At 38.1% G+C, this 20,546-nt stretch overlaps 1 protein-coding gene across 1 annotated transcript in view; it reads left to right on the top strand.

Moving 5' to 3' along the window:
• Window positions 1-1,805, top strand: part of CLPP4 (CLP protease P4) — a 33,547-nt gene extending 31,742 nt beyond the window's left edge. Inside the window, exon 2 of the mRNA XM_087664502.1 lies at window positions 1,244-1,805. Within this exon, the coding sequence (XP_087520628.1) occupies window positions 1,244-1,727 (484 nt within the window). The 3' untranslated portion in view covers window positions 1,728-1,805. The remainder of the gene's footprint in view (window positions 1-1,243) is intronic.
• The last annotated feature ends 18,741 nt before the right edge of the window (window positions 1,806-20,546 follow it).

The following is a 20,546-nucleotide window of genomic DNA, read 5'->3' as shown; positions in this document are numbered from 1 at the left end:
AATGCACATTGGCATGCATGGTAACATTGGTATGTAGACAACAATGCAAACTTGAATGTTTGGTCAATGGGCAGGCTCTACTAGGCATATGCTAAATGCAAATGCAACAACGGCATCACCTAGGCCACCATGTTTGGAGCCACCATTGTATCATAACCGGGCACCTTTGAGTAAAGTTAAAGACTACAAAGAAGGTGGGGGAGCAGTCAAATTCGAAACCTTTATTTGTATGCAGGACAGATTGAAGGATTTGCAAAACCTTCTTTCAACAATTTGATGTAGCCTACTTTGGGGGCAATTTTTTGGAGCATTCGAAAGCGTGCAAGCAGTCACCTTCCTAAAACAAAATGTACTTCAATGGCGGTTAACCTTTTTGGTGCAAGGCAAGGTGCCGGCACTTGGGTGTATCTAATGATGACATTGATGCTGATGTGTGGTGATGACGATGATGATTTTGATGAGGAAGAGGAAGAGGAAGAAGATGAGCATTGTGTGCTGAAACTATAAAGGCCAAAATCGTGACTGTTGAAAGATCCAAATTCCACATTTTGTGAGCGGGGGACTCCATCCTGAAGTTTGCAGCTGCCCTTTTAGATGTTGCTGCTGTTACTATGAACAATGAGTTGATGCTGAATCCTGATGTTGATGATGACAATGAGGATGATGAGAATGATGTTACTGAGATCGTGCATCGTGCCTCTCCACAGCTTCGTAGAGGAAGAGATGGGGGCAAGGAAGAGGAAGAAGATGCTTATTGAAACTCTCAGGCTAGAAGCTTGACTTCTGAAGTTGAGGGGCCCTTCATGCTGAAGTTTGCAACATTCTAAGTTGCTTTTTATGTGAAGTTTTCAGCTTTCATGCTTGAAAGCTGGAGGTTTCTTAGACTTGTCTTTAAGCGTCACAAATCTTCCATTGAGTGTTTTAGCAACTGATGAATCATGATGAAAGTCTCCCATTTTTTGTGCATCTATTTATGATTCAAAAGATTTGTGCATCTATTTATGTTTCAAATGTGTTTTGAAATCCTCAAGTAGTAGAATTTGTCACGTAATTTTCCTACACGTTTCTACAAAAAAATTTAGAGCCATGTTTCAGCCAGGGGCAACCTACCATACCTTTTCTGCACTTCCATACCTGTATGCATGTGTATGGAAAGTTTGATTGTGAATTGGAAAACAAGCTATGTTTTATTTACAACCCAATCTAGTTACAGTTCTAATGAGATCCTATATATGGTGTGCAGTGCTGCTATGGGTGTTTTCGATGCTATCCAGCTGTGCCGGGCTCCTGTTTCTACCATAGCTTTTGGATTTGCAGCATCAACTGCTGCTATAATTCTTGCAGGAGGGTCTAAGGGAAAACGGTTCTCAATGCCAAATGCACGAATTATGCTGCATCAGCCTATGGGGGGTGCAAGTGGGCAAGCAATTGATGTGGAGATTCAGGCAAAAGAGATCATGTACCACAAGACCAATGTCACACGCATTTTGGCTGAGATTACTGGTCGAACGTATGAAGAAATGGAAAGAGATATTGACAGAGACCACTACATGTCTCCTGTAGAGGCTGTGGAATATGGAATTTTAGATGGAGTGATTGACAAGGATTCAATTCTTCCTTTGGTCCCTGTCCCTGAAAAGGTTCCACGGCGGCCAGACTATAAAGATGCAGAAAAAGATCCTATGAAATTTTTGGTACCTGTTATACCAGATGATGAAATTTACTAGGTTCAATGATGAAATTCCTGTATTGCTATAGTTGCTTGACCACCAAAATTTTAATCTACACCACGCCTCCCTTTCAAACCTGTCTCCAATTGTCTGATCCGTGTTGAAGCTTTGCTAGGTACCTTTCTCTCATTCTTTTGATTTGTCTCACAGCTTGTACTGAAGTCGCTGTGATGACAGTGATTCAGTAAAGATATTGAGCCATCAACTTCGTCTACGAACATGGAAGTTCATAACTATCTGCAATGGTTTGGTAAGGTGGAATCCCATGCGAGGGTTATGCTTAAATTTAATTAAAGATGATAGCAAAAATTTTAATCGTGAGTGTCAAGTGTCATTGCTCCCAGTCATTTGATTTATCTTTTATGGAAAAAGCTCTCAAACCTTTGCTTTGGCCTACTACATCTTTCAGTGGGATAGGCCATATGCTGAGCTAATTTGAAGTGTTGAAATTCATCATTTCTAGCATTGCAGCTGCATATCAGTTTGGTCTTACCTACACTCACTCAGTCAAAGTTGGTTTCAAGTTATTCCAACTTTGCAAATTTTGTTGCAATGCTTTGTAAACCTACACTTCGAGTTGAAGAACTGGCCTTGCAATTCAACAATCTTTAGTTTTTACAATGGGAACAGGAATTTGACCAGTCAAAACATGCAATGTATTCACATGATGAAGGGTGTACTGAGAACAAAACATACTTGAATCAGTTAACAAGCCATCCATCTAAGAAGATATCATGTATGCTAAGTTGATGTCTAAGTTTTAACACCTGTCTAAACATAGGTTAACACATTTTTTTGAGCCCTAGAAATGCCATGCTTATTGTAAATTACGAGTTGAATGAGTAGTACACCTAGAAGTAAGGATAATAATTAGGGTAAAGATGTAAGGAGTAAAGATAACAATTAGGGTAAAGATTGCAGTTGTATGACTGACTCTGCAGCGTATGCAATGATGAAAGCTGTAGTAGATTTTCAGCATGTGATGTCTCTGCAGCTTCTGGTGACCTTGAAAGCTGTTGTCGATTTTCAGTTTGACTTTTTTGCTTACTTTCCTACTTCTTGAAGCTTATGTACAACACTTCAATCTCACATTCAAAAATTGTGAACTTTTGGTTTGTCATAGTTTGATGTCATCATATTTCTAGTTTGATTTGAAAAACCTCCTGCAATAAGAAATGATTTTTTGTGAGCAGTTGTAGCAACCAGAATGAGATGGGGTTTTTCTACATACAAACTATTGATGGGAAGGTTGGGAGGGGAAAGATTGAACATAGTGATGAGTTACAAGGTCCTTCCTACATAATGATGGGAAGGAGTGGCCACAATAAGTCTAAGCAGGGGACTTTTAGAGCATAGTGAATTGATCTAAACTTCAAATTGAAATCCATTTTAGACATGATGGGATATATTTAAGCATAAAATACCACCTTCAAATTTAAGTTTGGAGTTACAAAACAATATTTGCCAAGGGAAAGCAAGACCTTGGTATAATCTTACATTAGATCTTTACAAAAAAGATAGTAATATTACATTATACTCAAAGGTAATACATAAGATACGTGGAAGGATAACTTACAAACGACCCCATGTCAAGAGCTAGTTTGCAAATGATTGGAACTTCACTAGGAGAGATGAAAAACCTTGGGTAGCAATTTGAAAGCCACTCAATTCCTAGCTTCCTACATAGTGATCAAAGTTAAACCTCTAGTAATTTTCCATTTGGGTCATGGTGTAGAAATCATTCTCCCTTGCATCCCAGCAAAGTTTGCTTCTATGAAATAATGACAAATAGGACAAATAAAAGGAACTTCCAATAATTTTGCCCCATCCATCATCAGTGGGTAATTTCCTCAAAGCATCCTTTCATAACATAAAATTTACATTGTTGAAATAACTAGATTTCCAAACTTGGACCACCATTATTTGTAAGGCTTCTTTTGACATGTGCATTAGATTTTGTTGGGTGAAGATGCCAGTTTTGTTTTCATTCTTGCAAATACTTGTTGCAAGGATTGTTCTTCTCTAGTATTCAAGTTGAACTTTGTAATAATCACATCCATAGACAACCAATCAGTCACAAGTCCATCCAATAGTGGATGCCTTTTTATTCATACTATTTGCCAACTTCCCAAATATGCTTGCAAATTGCACATAACTGATTGCGAGTGACTTTAAGGAGATCAAAAACTTAACGGAAGTGTCACTTCTAAGGGTGTTCCCCTTACATTCCAGTAGCGCTAATGCATTCTTATGTGACTTGACAATAGGGTTGGTTCAATGTGATGCCAAAGGATGAACCATGAGTCTACCCCACCATTTGGCTTAAGATCACAAAAGCCCTTCACATCGGGAGGTATCAATTCAAAATTTGAGTAGTTATCCTGCAGTTGGGCGTTTCCCAACTCCTTGAGCCACTTAAAAAAAAAAGAAACATGCCCCATTTAAAAGATAAACAATCTTTGAAACTCCTTTGGGAAAGTGATGTATGGCCAATTAATAACATGCCCTTGAAATCTCTTTGCCTTCTCTTAGATATGATCCCTACAAGTCTCTACTTCTCACCGAGCAAATTTAGGAAAGGGAAAGATAAAACCTAAAAAGGCACTAATCGATTGAAAGATAGCTTCCATTATTGGATGGACTTGTGGCAAATTGGTTATGGATGAGCATAGTCTTTATCCATAACCTCCATACCACATTAAGAACTTTATGGGCCAAATCAAGTGATTCCCATGCATGGCATTCACATGTAGGGATGGGATTACCCATGTGTGATTTGTCTCCATTAGCCAAGTTCACATCTTACTAACAAGAAAAGTTATCATCCACTAATGAGAAAAGTATCATCCTCTAACTCCATTTGAGCAAGGTTTGTTATGAGAAAACATTAGGAGCATATTTATAAATAGTATTATAGTTTTGCCTCTCTAATATGATGGAGACCCCCAATGAGTTTACCTCTCAGTCCAATCAATTTAATCTTTAGACAGAGCCATGATTTGCAAAGTATCAAGGTACCTTGATTCCTCCTTATTGGAGCATCTATGAACAAAGTACAATCGAGGCTCCTTGTAAGTCCAAATCACATTTAATTTGTTATAGAAAAACCAATCAAGTTTATGATGTTGAAGGATGTGCTTAAGTAAATCCTTCTGAAGATTGAGGGAAGGATCCCCATGAAATTGCATTTCATTAATTTAATATCACACCAAGTATGTTGGGACAACCCTTCCAATTCATCAGATATGTTAGTTTATGCATGTCCTTTTCTTGCCAATGTTTTAAAGTTATTGTTTTCCCGAAGAGATTATTTTCTTTTCCCCTTTCCATCTACACGCTAGGGTGAATTACTGGCCATCATTTGGCATATTAGAGGGTGGCTTGTAATTCTTGGATTGTAGTAGAAGGCACCTTGGCTTACTGGCCTTTGGTCTACCTCTGTCATGTGGATTCTCCAATTGCCTTATTAACCCCTACAACAACATACACGTGTAAGCCCCATAGCTCAATGTTTTTTCTTTTCTATGCTTACAAGCTTTATTGACCGCCTTCTCTCTTCTCCGATAGTTTTTTTTGGAGTTCCTCGGCAAAATGGTTGGGAATGGATAGAAACACATGCTATCTAGGGCCACCACTTTTGTTTCCAACGACCACTTGGAAGAATATGCTTTTAACAAAACATCACTAAGTTATTGCATGCTTGTAGCTAAGGCTTGGAGGAGCACCTACAAGTTAACCTGCTTGTTCTTAAGTTGAGTTTCATATGAATCCAACTCCATCAATGTAACATTTGCATGTATGTCTTTGCTACTTTGGAATAGAGCATGTCACCTCACTCCTCCCTCTTGCCCTACATGTGCAATACGTGTACTAGGGCAGTCCAACATTGTGTTTCCTATCCTTGCAAGTTGAACTTTTTGCCTTCCTTAGTCTAGCAATGTTACTCTCATAAACCACAATCAATCTAGGACAATGTTTTGGACATGTTTCCCATCCTTGCAAGTTGAACTCTTTGCCTGCCTTAGTTTAGCAATGTTATTCCATCAACCATGATTAATCTTATCCTAGTTAATGTCAAGTTCCTATATTTGAAGATAAGTGGTTACATATATCAAAGCAATTTAGGCCTTGCTAAATCAACATACATAGATAAGGATTGTAAGTTTGAGTAAGCAAATAAATAAATCTCCATGCTTTAGATGTGTACTTGTGTACATTGGTGGGAATATCTACTATTGATTGTACATGATTGTTCAACATGATATAGGGTTTCCTCTTGTGTAGTCACATAGGTGCATTAAATATATATGTATGTAAACACTTGCAACACAAGTCCACCCTTGCAAGTTGAGTAGCAATGTTACTCTCATCAAGTATCAATCTTATCCTAGTCAATGTCAAGCTCTTATGTTCAAAATTAAATGGCTATGTACATATGAAAGCACATTAAAACTTGATATATTAGCATACATAGATAATTACATAAGTTTGAGTTAGCAAATAGATAGAAGCTCCATGGGTTACACATGTACTTTTATATATTGGTGTGGAGATGCATGTGTATTTGTAAATAATTGTTAAACATAACATAAATTTCCTCTTATGGTATAGCAACAGATGCGCACTAAATATATATGTATGTAGATGCTTGCAACCTTGTGTGGACACACACACACACACACACACACACACACACACACACACACACACGCACACACACACACACACACACACACACACGCACGCACGCACGCACGCACGCACGCACGCACGCACGCACGCACGCACACACACACACACACACACACACAGAGAGAGAGAGAGAGAGAGAGAGAGAGAGAGAGAGAGAGAGAGAGAGAGAGAGAGAGAGAGAGAGAGAGAGAGAGAGAGAGAGAGAGAGAGAGAGAGAGAGAGAGAGAGAGAGAGAGAGAGAGAGAGAGAGAGAGAGAGAGAGAGAGAGAGAGAGATTTTTGACTAGCACTTTGATTCCAAGGCAAGAAATTAATGAGAGGACTAAAATACATCATGTAACTGGTAAGACTATCAATAATTTTATTTTCTTAAAATATCTTTGCACTAACATAAGGAAACTTTAAAGGTCATACCCCTTCACAAAGGTTTACCAATGTCACAAAGGAAAACCATTTAAAGGATTTCAATTTTATTATATGTAAGTCCTTTTGTAAGAGTGTTTATGTTGCTTCTTCGTAGAAAATGATCGCATGAAAAATGAGTTCAATAGTTTTAATAATCATAGCTTATGGACCATCTCCCTACCTAATCCATACTTCACCTATACTTTAACTCTAATTTGGGAACAATTACATGGAATGAGAAATCAATAATTTTATGGTGTAATATATGAATCACCTCTTTTATACAATTTAAACTTACCCATCACGTGACCAGTTAAGAGGACAATCACATGGAGATGAAAATATTGTGGTCTTTGTAGTGAAGCTTTGACCACCTCTTTCAAACCCTTCTCTTCATAGTAATGGGAGAAAAATTGTATGGGTGGATTCATACATAGCATTACAAGGATTTGTAGAACAATTAATTCTTGGTACCATGATAGTACTTTCAACTTAGAGGATTGTTGTCAAGATATATGGGAACACTTTTGATAGAGTAGAGTCCTACTAGATTGAGCCTCATATCTAATAATACGATATATCCATATTGTGTGGTGTTCAAGAAATAGAACATGAGTAGGTGTATAGTTTAGGATGAAATTAGAGGTTTGTTGTCATTTTCTTTCATGAGACATGCAATACCTTGTGGTATGAAAGCCGTAAGTCACACCTAGGTTGAGTTTAGGCATAAGAATTAGCCCCTATTCAACTTGTATGAAAACATTGTCTTTCATGAGACATGCAATCCCTTGTGGTACGAAAGTCATAAGTCATACCTAGAATGAGTCTAGGCATAAGAATTAGCCCTTATTCAACTTGTATGAAATGACAACTTATACTAATACATGATGACCCTAAAATGACTCAATTCTTAGGCTTTCTAAGGTCCTCTATAATGGCTTTATCGCCTTGATAAAATTTCCACTTTTCCTCTTTTTAGCTTGCCTTCATCTTGGCAATTTCACCTAGTCTTGCTTCACATTGTGATGGTTTAAACTCATTTGTGATCACATTTTAGTCAACTTGGAACATTGGTTGCTTTAATATTGTAACTTTATCCTCTATATTTCCAAACTCCAAGGTTGCTTGATTCTTCCCTTGCTTAGTGATACACCACGGTACCATTGAACCACCCTTTTTCTTCCAATAGTGGGCTTTGTTTGGTCTCTATACTATATGACACTCAACATGTTTGGTACTCTCCATCATTTAGTTCCTCTTATTTTCTTTTCTCCCAGGGATGCTCCTACATGTGCATGGAATGGAATCTTCTTTTGCAATGTATCTATATTAGCTATTCAAAATATAATGTTTGTTATCCTTTCTCATGTACCTCTGTCCTTGTTTCAATTCCCATATGCACCTCATCTTGCAATTTGGTTGTCATTTCTTTGGATTTTTTTGTGATCTTTGCATTAAGTATAGCCACCTTCATTGCCGTTTTTTTTTCTAGCTCTACCAATTTTATAAGCACTTTGGCAAGTGAGTCCTTCAAAATCACATTCTTTACTTCCAAGTTGCAAACTTGTTAAGGTTTTCCTCCCATGGGCTCGGCTCTTGAGTTAGATTGAGTGGTGCCATCAAGAACCTTGAAGATTTTTTTGGGTACATCTCTTGAGTCAGCTTGGTATCAAAGCTTCCACCGCCTGGGAGCATAACACTCAATATGAGATCCACAAAGTTGCAAAGTCATCAACTTGATAGAAAAGTAAACTCATGTTCATATCTGTTATCTTGATATAACATGAAGCTAACCCTCATATGCCAATCAAGCAGTGAAGAAGTTGAAGCTAGATAGGGGAATGTACTTGTATGTTAGAGATGATTACCAAGTGGAAAGACTTGTAATTGGCTTGAAGATACATACAAGAAGGAGGAATTGTTGATAAAACACATCTATCAATCAAAGACGGATCCACAAAGGAATCAAGATGCTTAAAAATACCAAGACAAAGATAGAAGATCTAGAAGAAACCCTATATGTAACTAAACTCTATGGCTCTCTCCTATCAAAGTTGAAGCTATCTTGAGACTTAGTATCTTAGGTACAAGGAGACATCACCCTAATGTAATATTGGAAAGTTGCGTTTGGGTTTAGAGAAGCACAAGAGAAGGCGGACCTATACTTGAAGCAAATAAAGACAAAAAAGGTCAAAAAGCTAAAAGGCAGAATCAAGACAACCAAACAAGAAAGGAAAGCTAAGGAGAAGCCAAAGAAGGATAAGAGAAAGAAGAAGGTGACTTTTGAAGAAGACTACAAGTAGTAAAGGAAGGAGTACCAACATTTAGCAACCGACTAATTACACAGTCTAAGAAAATTGTGCCATTAAATTGAATATTGACTAGAAGAATACAAATCATCAAGAAGAAAACAATTAGTACTATGAAGAATATTCCATCAACTATCACATTTAGAAGAAGACTTCTACCTCAAAGGATGCCCCAACAACTACTATCCCAAAGGAGAAGAATTCGAACAAAAAGCCTATCCCATCAACTACCAAACTGAAAGAGGTCTAGAACTGTGAAGAAGAACTCTAATGTTTGAAGAAAAGGCTAGAATGAAGAAATTAGACTACAAGATGAAGAATTAAGATGAATGGACAAGGGAGAAGGATGAGCCCTCACAGCCATTGGTTGTAGCCCAACTTGAGAAGAACCAATCCAAGAAGAAGTGAAGTTAAAAATGGACAAGAGAGAGGAGATGGATAAATGCAAGAGTCAAGAAACACTCTACCTAAAGAGATTGGGAGGAGTGAGGCCATGTGGGGGCCCTCTTTTAAGGCACATAAGATGCCTTTGATGAAGACAATGAAGTAGACAAATAATAAGACTTGGAACATGAGAGTGAAAGGATGTTAGCATCTTCGGTAAGGGATCATGAAGATATGGGAAGAGATAGAAGAAGAGGATAGAAAGAAGAAGAAAAAGGTATGTTAGATGGAGCCATGGCTAGAATAAAAGAAAATGTGAGAGAAGAAACAAAGAGAAAAGATATTTAAGAAAAAATAGGCAAACAAAAGAAGATAGAAAATGATGAAAAAGGGAAAGAGAAAGAGACTAGACCAATAGAAGAAAAGAAGGAGAAAAAAAATTAGGAAGAAAGAAGACAAAATAGAAAAGGGTGGAGAAGCCAACTTATAAGAAAGAGTGTGGAGAGCTAAAAAGCCAAAAGAAAAAGATGAGTAGAAAGAGAAAGTTAAGTTAGGAGAAATGCAAGAAGAGATAGGACAAAATTAGAAGATCAAGGAAGAGAAGATAGAAAAAGAGATGGACTTAGAATCAAGGTGAAGGAAAAAGAGGAGAAAAATATAGACTTAGCAAAAGAAGGCCAAGGAGAAGAGAATAAGAAAGAGAAAGAGATACATGGGAAAGAGAAGAGGAAGTCGAAAACAACATCCTTGCAACCAAGTCTTGGTGTACAATGATGACTTCCTTGTGTAGGGACTCAAGAACATCGGTCGCCAGTAGCTCCAAGTCAACAAGGCATAGAAAATATATGGATCTTTCACAATATATTGGCAAATTGGATCATAAAAAGGTAGATGAATGCATACATGCAAATACTATGTCTAGTGATTTATTATAGAGAAAAATAAAACTAATTTAAATAAATAATGAACACGATATTCGTCATTACATATTATAATTTCTCATAATGAGTATTCCTCGGGCAATGCAACGCTCCCCCTTTTTGCACTAAAGATATTGACTAGGTTTTGTGGAGAGTATCCCCTTCTAGCAAATGCATAAAAAATAATTTTGGTTGAAAAGCGATTTGCATTGTGAGTATTTGGCATTAGGTATGAATGTCAATCTTCAAGGGCTCATTATTACATATCATATGTTGCTCATGCCATTGTAGTGGGGGTTTAGAGGACATGCACAATTTGCATCCTTACTCAAAAAAAGAACTTTTGTAATTGAAAGGGATACAGGAGACGCAAGAGAGAAGAGCACACACAATGTAGGTGCTATCAACAATGTTATGATAGCTTTATTACACTTTCATATATATATATATGAATAAAGAATATGGGTGGTCACTGTACACGGGCAGGCCCAAGGGCCTTTTACCCCAACAACTTTCCACTAAAAGGCCAATGGGCTAGGGAGTGAAAAAACAAAATAAAAGAAAAGAGACATGGTGAGGAATCATGACATCTCACCCAACGCCCAATCGGAAAGCGAACTGTGCAATAAGTGTCGGGAATCTCCGAGTCCAAGACATCTAGGAGGCAAGTGATCTCACAGCTCCATACAATGGAGCAATCCAGCACAACTCATGAGTGCGAGGCTGCACATCATCATCATCATCAGAGTAGCGCATAGCATCAACGTGGCACATACAAGACAGTAGAGAGCATCCAAACTCTCTAGAGTCAATCATTGAAAGAGGGCCAACATCTTGGACACAAGTCAGACGGGGTCTCAAGACAGTATGCGGCCTCAACGAAGTGGAAGACTGACATACGATTGTAGAATCAGCCATAAAGTGCACTGAACGTACATCAAGAGGCCTGAGAGGTGTGTGCATCTCATAAAATATAGCATGACGGATGCGTAGAGCCTGCTGGGCATCCAAATCCCAAAAGCTGTAAGCCGTAAAGTCACCATTTCCATAACGAAGGAGAAGACATCTGCGTGACATAGGCTCATGTGGCATACTGACAGATGCCTGGCAGCCAAACATCCTCAAGTGATCATAGGAGGGTCTCATACCACTCCATGCCTCATGCAGAGTAATAACATCCAAAGAGAAACACGACGTCTGATTAACCAAGTAGATTGCCATCATAAGGGCCTCAGCCCAAAAGCCATAAGACAACCTAGCTGTGGTAAGCATAGAAGCAACCTTTGCCTGTAAAGTCAGGCACATGCCATGAGCAATCCCATAATATTGTGGGCATAAGAAATCAATACCATATTGCTGACAAGAGATCCGTAAGTTGGGAGAGATAGCATGACTCTCATAATCCATCTGCAAGCATCTAGGTCTGCTATAGCAGAATCCATAAACTTGTCAAGCATAGTAACAGCATCCTCAATCCGTACCAAAGGGTAAGCCCAAACATGGTGGGTAGCATGACCCATGAAGGTCACAAAATATGACACTCCACCAAGTGACTGGGAAGGCATAGGTCCATATACTGCAACATGGACTAGATCTAGAGGAGCATGCCTCACATGATCGCCATAAGCCAAAGAGGCTCTACACAGACCATGAGTACAATGAGGGCAAGTAGCATGGGGAAGAGCAGGCAATAAGCCCATATCACATAAAGCATCCATCTCAGTGTGTCGTACATGGCGTAGGCGACAATGCCATAACAACGCATGTGGTATCTGCATAATTGCAACCATAGAATCTCCCACATGAGAGACATGCACTACATAATCACTGCCATATCTAGCACCTTTGGCCAATACCAAGCAACCATGCAGATTTTCCATGAAGTATCCCCAAGAGAGACATAATATCTTGCACCATGCAACTGACTGACAGAGATCAGGCTCTTTGAGTGTAGGTATATGCAAGACATCACAGAGCATAAAAGAAGACCCATTTGGCAAAGCCAAGTGTATATCCCCTGTACCAATAACATGACAATCCTGCTCAAGGGCCAAAGAAATACATCCATCAACCTCCTTGTAAGAAGAGAACCAAGCTCTATGCGGAGTAACATGACAAGATGCCATACTGTCTAAAAGCCAATCAAAGGTATAGGCCATACCACTGAGTAAGTAATCTGCAGGGTAACACGATGCCAGGAGTCTAGGCTTAGTTGCATCATCATGGGTAACTACATGCACCATACCACTATCAACAGTGGTCTCACCTACTGTATCACTGACTCTGCTCTCATGACCATACCACTATCAACAGTGGTCTCACCTACTGTATCACTCTGACTCTGCTCTCATGTCTAGTGCGGCGCAATCTTTTCTACTCTCTAATCCACTTGAATCATTTACGCTTCACATGCCATGTCTTTCCACAATGAAAGCAAACAGAACCTGTAAAACCTGTAGAAGAGGACAACTGCTCTGTAATAGCATGAGTAGGACTGTCCAATACATCCAAGGAGCTCAAAGAATGAGGGGAACTCTCATAAGAGAGAACAAGATCATCAAGAGGACTATCTGCATGACTAAAAGAGTTGGAAGTCGTCATAGCATACTGCAAAGGGGACTCATCCAGACCAAAAGGGGAGAACACAAAGGCATCAACCACGGATGCAAAAGCTCCCACACGGACAAGCCTAGCAAACAAAAGCATGACATATCCAACCACTGTATCTTGCAGCCATAAAAGCATAAGCATGCCTCGGAGCCATAAATGCATAAGCATCCCCGAAACATAGGAGTATACATAACTTTGGAGTGTCTCATACCATGTACTTACATACATGTCCAGCCAAGAACAACAGGTGGCAAATAAACCTGCAAGAATCAAGCTCCAATAAAAGCCCAAATATATGTGTAAAAGCATCCAGGTAAGAGGCTCTGTAAAATGCATAGCAGCAGACCATGTGCATACATGGGTGGCCATAAAGATCAACTGCTCCCTGACATACACGGACAATAGCAACCCAAATAGCATAGATGCCATACAACAAAGAAGCAAGACAACCATAACTATAAATCCCAAGCACTATCCAAGTCCACTGATTAGTAAGTATTCCACATATCAAATGCAAATGAGCAATCACAATTGAATAGGCAATTGCTAAAACAAGGGAGCAGTCACTGCTCAATACATGTAAGTGTATCCAAGTAATAGCCAAGATCCATAATTGGAGCATCAAATCCCATATAGCATCCAAGGTCGTAATGGAAAAAACCAAGTCGTAATGGAAAAATCTGAGTCAATGTCCAACTGCTCAAGGGAATACTCAAATGAGTGTCGAGATGAGGCTCAAACAACTGCCATCCACAACCAACCAAAAGCATTCACCAACACATCATAACCCGCATTGGGTAGCCTAGGCATAAACATGTCATGACAGTGAAATGCCTAATGCAAGGAAGTGACAGTGAACCATAAAATTGAGTTCTAATCTCAGCTCAAAACAATTTCGGAGCATAGAAGAACCAAATGTATGAATACATCAACCCAAGTAGTCGGAAGCACCTCGTATGCAATAGGCATAACTTGGCAAATCATTAAATAGCTTCAGCCTTAAAGTTTCTAGCAACATATAACCTCTGTAAAGTGAGAAAAGCAATGCTCAATCCAAGCTCAAATCCATAGGCAAACCATATGCATACATTTCCGTATGTATAGGCACCAACCGGGCATCAAATGCCAAGACCTGTAAGCATAAAATTGAAATAACAGGTGGCTGCCCTATTTTGGACAGATCTGGGACTATTCAAAACAATCAATGACTGAGCAAAATTAGCTCCAGATGCATCTCACATAAGAGGCATAACATCCACAAGTGATCTAGTATCAATAGACATCAGTAGAAGCATCACATAAGTCATAGGCATACAAATACATGCTGTCTCAGACCTGAAATCCATTGCAAAATATTTTGTCATCAGAATTTGGCAAATCTGACATCACCATCACGTTTGGAGTGTGCCAAAACCCCAACTTAGGCTCTTATCTTGCCTGAATCGGGTTCCGAATGTCCGAGATATGACAAAAATAGTGATTTTTGAGCCATTTTTGCAAACATGCGCAAATAAAACGTGAGCATGCTGCTGTACTTGAGGGGCCAAATCAGGGTGGGTAGGGGATAAGCAAGAGCCCAGTGAAGGCCTACAATAGGCCTACATAAGTCTATGACAAGTCCAAGCAAGAGGTGAAGAGAACATGCTTCAATGATTGAAGCTATGGCTGCCTCTTCATGAAACCTTGCTTCTCATGTCAAAGAATGGCTGAGAACTGAGTGAGAAACAAGCTCTCATACCTCGTGTAGATGCCGGGGAAGACTCGGAAGCGGTCGCCAAGGACCTGCTCTGATACCGGTTGAAAGGGATGCAGGAGACGCGGGAGAGAAGAGCACACACAATGTAGGTGTTGTCAACAATGTTATGACAGCCTTATTGCACTTTCATATATATGTGAATAAAGAATATGGGCGGTCACTGTACATGGGCAAGCCCAAGGGCCTTTTACCCCAACAATAATAGATGAAAGGCAAGGTTTCTTATGGAGCTAGTGTCTCCAACAATGCCAGCACCACATCTACAATTGTAAAACTCAGAGGATGAGAATAATGAAGATGATGAAATGCTCGCAAGGAAGATGAAATCATCCTCTTTGATTCCATATAGGGAGGAATAAAATCTTGTATTATCTGCTCTTTGAGCCCCATTTCTAGCCTTCTACCCTTGTCTCTCCGTAGAGGCCACTATTGTAAAAACTTCTCACTTGCACATGAATTATTATAAGCTTCTTGTGTCTTTTGTTTTGCCATTTGTAACACAAGGGCTATATCTAAGTTTTTTTCTTCTATTCTCATTCTATGCCATATTATTCTATAAAACCACCGGAAAACTTTCAGCAAGTTGTTTGCTTTTTATGAATCACTCCCATGACTTGTATGTCCAAAGTACTTGGTCCTTGCTTGCTAATGGACTTCTCCATCCCTTTGGTGGACCAAATTGATTAAATCATATACTATTACACAAACTAGGGATATTCACTATAAATAATATGCTATTCATAAGAAATGACAGATAGGCTTAGTTAAGAGTTAAGTAGTGATTTCAAGGCATAGAAATCAAATATGATGTTTCTTATTATATAGTGTATGAGATTATTTGATCCCCATGCATCCTTCATGGAGGTTTTTAATTTTTTGAGGGCCTTTTTGAAGCTTGGGAGATCCTCCTTGGACCAATGTGTTTTATCACGATAGATGAATACTATGTCCAGTGTCTTCCAAACTTCAGCCTTCCTACAACTTGGTTTTCCATCTTCCCCATGGTCTTTGATTGTGTAGTGTACCATTTTCCTTGGTTGTAATGAATGCAAGAAGAACATGCCCCATAGAAGCCCAAAAGTCTTTTGCCCTTAACTCCACCTATTGAGGGCTTTCTGGGAACACTAGTCCTGTGTTTGGCTCTCTTAGGATTTTCTTCGACAACATTGCCCTCGTGGAGACCAATGCCTCAAAAAATGTTCTTAATACCCTTGATAGCACCATCCTTGACCTTTTGGATTTGTAGTTTCCATGCAAATCCAATGTAGAGGTGCACAATTAAAGAAAGAGATGCCCAAAACTTCAATTGACTCAATTGAAAGTAGATAATATGGAGATGACATAAATAATTAATTGGAATGAACTTACAATCAAGTAGATTGTAGTGGAAGCAAATAATGTAACAATAGTAGAAGTGATTGGACACACTCAAAGAGATGATATATTGATTCAAGACATTCTACAATGAAATAAAGGGATAGATTAGGTCTACTCACACTCTCAGACTCTTGTACAAGATTCATACAATCTCTCATATATATTTTTTAGAGACTTGCTCAATATGTCACAAATTGCTTAGTTGATTGAAATATATAGATCGGTAAATGTTTCTTCTATGTTAGGTGAAGTAAAATCTGGAAAATCTGAGGATGTAGATCATGAGTAGAGGAATGAATTCTTGGAACTATCCAAGTTGATCCAATTTCTAGGTTATTATAGATCTAATTTGGAAGCTAAGTGTATGTTGCAATCCCTAGAATGTAGGAAAAGGTAGATAGTTGAGAAAAATTAGGCCTAGAATGAAGGAGTTCTTTGACCATCCATATGTGAAATGATATATCCAAGATGGAATATCTTTATACCATGTCATCTCACAATGATCTAGTCTCCAATCGTAGTCGTGGTACTCTATCTAGAAGTACCTATATAGGTAGTTTGCTTCTATGCTTAGGTACTTTGTTCCTATGCATAGGTACCTTTTTTTGTTAAGAATTATCTAGAACTACCTTGCACATGTACTTTTCTGTCAACATTGTCAAGAATTGCCTTACATATGGACTTCTTTTCTGTATAGAAATACCTATGAGGTTACTTCTTCAAAATTTTCTCATGGGATATTATGAGTGATAAAATATATACAAGAATAGTGATGTTATGGGTGAAAAAACATGAGGAAGGATAGTTCATGGGATGCTATAAGGGTAATCCTTCAACATATGCTCATGGGATGTTATGGGGATAGTTCTTCAATATCTACCCATGGGATGTTATGGATGACAAAACATGTACAAGGATAGTGATCTTGATAGCATGACTCTTGATCATTGGTTTTTCAAGTAGATAGAACTTGTATGGTCATGGAAGATGAAGTAGAGGTTGCAGAAGATGAATGATTTGATGTGAAAGTAGAAGGAATACCTCATATGTCTCCATGACTATTGTACGAGCAACATAAAACCTTGTGTAAATTCACTTCCTAGAGGAGCATGCTAGTCTTATTTTTCATGTATAGGATATATTTGTTTAGAGGTTTAGAAGATGGGTCTACCTCTAAGAAAACCTAGAGTGTTGCCCCACAATTGAGGACCTAGATTGTGCATAGGTTTTTGTGTAAATATTATGTGTGTGCATGCATTGATACTATTTAGTTCAAAGATAGCTTCATAGCTTCTTTTTGACCATGTAGTCAATGAAGCTAGGGAGTTTGGTAGATGGAAAGAATTTTTGGTGCTAAGAAAAAGTGTGCTTTGAAGATCGTGGAAGACACCATTAGTATAGTGAACAAGGTATGCTATCCAAGAAAAGATATTTTGAAGAGAAGGGTTTCCAATAGTGATCATATAACTATGTGTGGGTAGTTGAATAAAATGGTTTCATTTTCAAGTGCCTTTCTACCTTGCTTTCATTGTTATTGTGATGGTACTCAAGTGATTGAAGAATGGAGAGAGAAAAAGTGCAAGTGACTTAGGGAGACACGTTTAACCATAGGTGAGCCACGCTCCCTAGGTCGGTCTTGCCCTTGATGTGCTTTAAGTGAATATGGAAGAATTGGAAGAAGGGCTATGGGGTTAGAGATGTAGCCAGTTATATTTTTAATAGCATCATGTAACACATCTCTTTGGCTCAATCTGCTATCGTGATATGCAATTCTTCCTCTGTAAGAAGCTTGTCTTGAAGGAGTTATTGTTGGATTGATTTTGTTTGACACAGTGTATTATTACTAGAACCCAAAAGGAAGTGGGGCTTACATATGTTGTCACATGTGGCGGTTTTAATGGCTCTTAATAGTCATTTTTTGATAGCCAAGTTTTGAATTGAGATCATGGATGGAGTACATTCTCATTTAAATATGATTCAAAATCTCTTTTGTTTTGCATTTTATGTCTTCTACCCCATTGAAGCTCTTTTGAGAAAGCTCAGTTATGAAAGGATATGATAAATTGAAGGTGCTTGGCAATGTGGTTAGGGATGATATATAAATACTCATTCATAATCATTGGATGTTTCGTGCAAACATATTCATGTATTTCCCATGCTATTAAATATGCTAGAAGTGATTCATGCCCCTTAAATAGAATACCCACATTGACACGAGCAAGGGAATTAATCATATAGAAAGCTCTCAAGATTGTTTGGTCTCCTTCTTGAGCTATTTCTTGTGCAATCTCCATGATGGATCTCATGATGACCAATTCAAGTTTCAATTGTGCAAGAGGTTCCAATTGAGAGGAGAGATTTTAGCAAGAGCTAGGTTGATGGTACTTTCAATATTAGCACTCATATCCCATTTTGTTTAGCCACAAGTGGTTTGTTCCTGGATGAAGTTAGTCATTCTTATTGCAACTGGAGGGAACAAGTGTTGGGTTCCCACTTTGAATTTAAAAGTATTAGCTACAAAGTTGGTGGATTTGACAATGGTAGTAGTTGAAAATACATCATTAGTTAGATCCTCAGATAATTTGGAAGTATTCATGAACTCACTAGATTTGGATGTGCTTTTGGCAGCATTATTAGTCCTATTTGGTACACATCCTATGGTTGTTTTTCCTAAGGATCCTTTTTAACAACTTGAGCAATGGCATAGGGCTGTTGTTATTGTGCTTCCCATTTTTATTTCAAGGATGAGAGCTTTAACTTAGGAGACTTTGGTGGCTTGACTAAACTAGAGAGGCTAGGGTTGACTATTGTTGTCCACATTTGATATTTCTACCATCTCCTTGTTGAGGTTTTCTTGATTTTTGGAATTTGGGAGCTTTGTCTCTTTGTTTGAGGATATGATTGCTTGGATTTTCCAATTGTGTCCTTCTTTTCACAATTAGAGAGGGTTCATGGTAGTAACAAGGCTATCCCTTAGGGATTTATGTCCTTAAATTGGGTGGCTACACTAGGTTGTTGTTGCTAAACTTCTTGTTTCTACTTAGTCAACAATGGTGTTTTGGTTTTAGAAGACTTCAGACACTTAGAAGTACTAGTAACTACCTTGGGCTCTAACTTGGTAGCACTAGATGGATCTTTTGTCTTCTTCTTAGAACTTCTTTCTCTAATTGACCAACCTCACTAGGAGGAGGTTGCTTGATGCTTTCCATTGGCTTTTCAAAAACCATTGGCTTCTCTTGTATACTAACAACTACCTTGGGTTGCTACACATCTTCTTGAATATTCCTACTTTCTCTTTCCTTAAGCTTTCCTTCTCAGATATCATTTCATTTCCTCTATTTGAATTGATGGTTTCTTAGACACTATTAGTCTCTCTTTGGAATTGGCAACTACATCAAGTAGTTGTACCTCAATTGCATGGAGCTCATGTGACTTTTGTTAGTAGAAAAGATTCAGCTATTTGATTTGTATCTTGATGTGGCTTTGAGTGATTCCTTTTTGGTATTATGAGCCATCCTTTTTGGTATTATGTCTTTGGTTGATTCCTTTTAATTGTAGGTTATTATTGTATAAGCAACCCAAGCCCTCCAAAGCTAAAGATGAAGATTTCACATATACAATGAAGTTCATAAGATGCAAGTGTTTGTAATTAGAAGACACTAATTCAAGAAATGTGACATGTGAACTTAACATTATACTTTATGCAATTTTCTTTAAGCATTCCTCATTACTTTGATTAGCAAGCATTTTTTTGAAATAGTTACATTGTCTAATTGTATCATGTGAAATTATATATGCATTATCATGTCCTTCAAGGAATAATTTATAGCATTGAAAGTAATGATAACAATGTTTATATTCTCTTGGATTTAACCTTGAGCCTTAAGCTTCTTGGTAAGAACCATGGCTTCACCTTGGATTGCGATGAGCAAAAAGTATATCTTTTATCAAAATAATTCTATTACCTTAGTGTGCCATGCAAAATTACATATAGTTTTTATGTCCTCGACAAGATTTATAGTGATGAGAATAATGCTAGTTACAACTAGGTCGAGCTTTGTGATAAGAAACACGGTTTCTCATTTTCTCTTAAAACATTTTCCACATAAACATGCAAAAAAGTGTTGTGTCATTTAGTTGACATCAAATGTGTTTGAGCCCTTATATATGATATTTAGTTATCATTTTGATGCTTGCTTGGAAAGAGCTTGAGATGATACTAGATAATTTATATTTTTTAAAGTAAAGTGTTTAGTTTATAAAAAATATAGGATTTCTCACTCAAAATTTTGTGTATGTTACTCTATGCATAGTAGTCTCAAATGATCCTATTTCACCGAATTAAAGCATGCATGCCTTTGCAC

The sequence above is a fragment of the Lygodium microphyllum genome, chromosome 23 (genome assembly GCF_053477565.2).
Source record: "Lygodium microphyllum isolate KBCC chromosome 23, Lygodium_microphyllum_v1.1.10, whole genome shotgun sequence".
NCBI classification, from domain to species: domain Eukaryota; kingdom Viridiplantae; phylum Streptophyta; class Polypodiopsida; order Schizaeales; family Lygodiaceae; genus Lygodium; species Lygodium microphyllum.
Note: the sequence above shows the minus strand (reverse complement) of the source record. Positions and strands in the feature narration are given on the sequence as shown.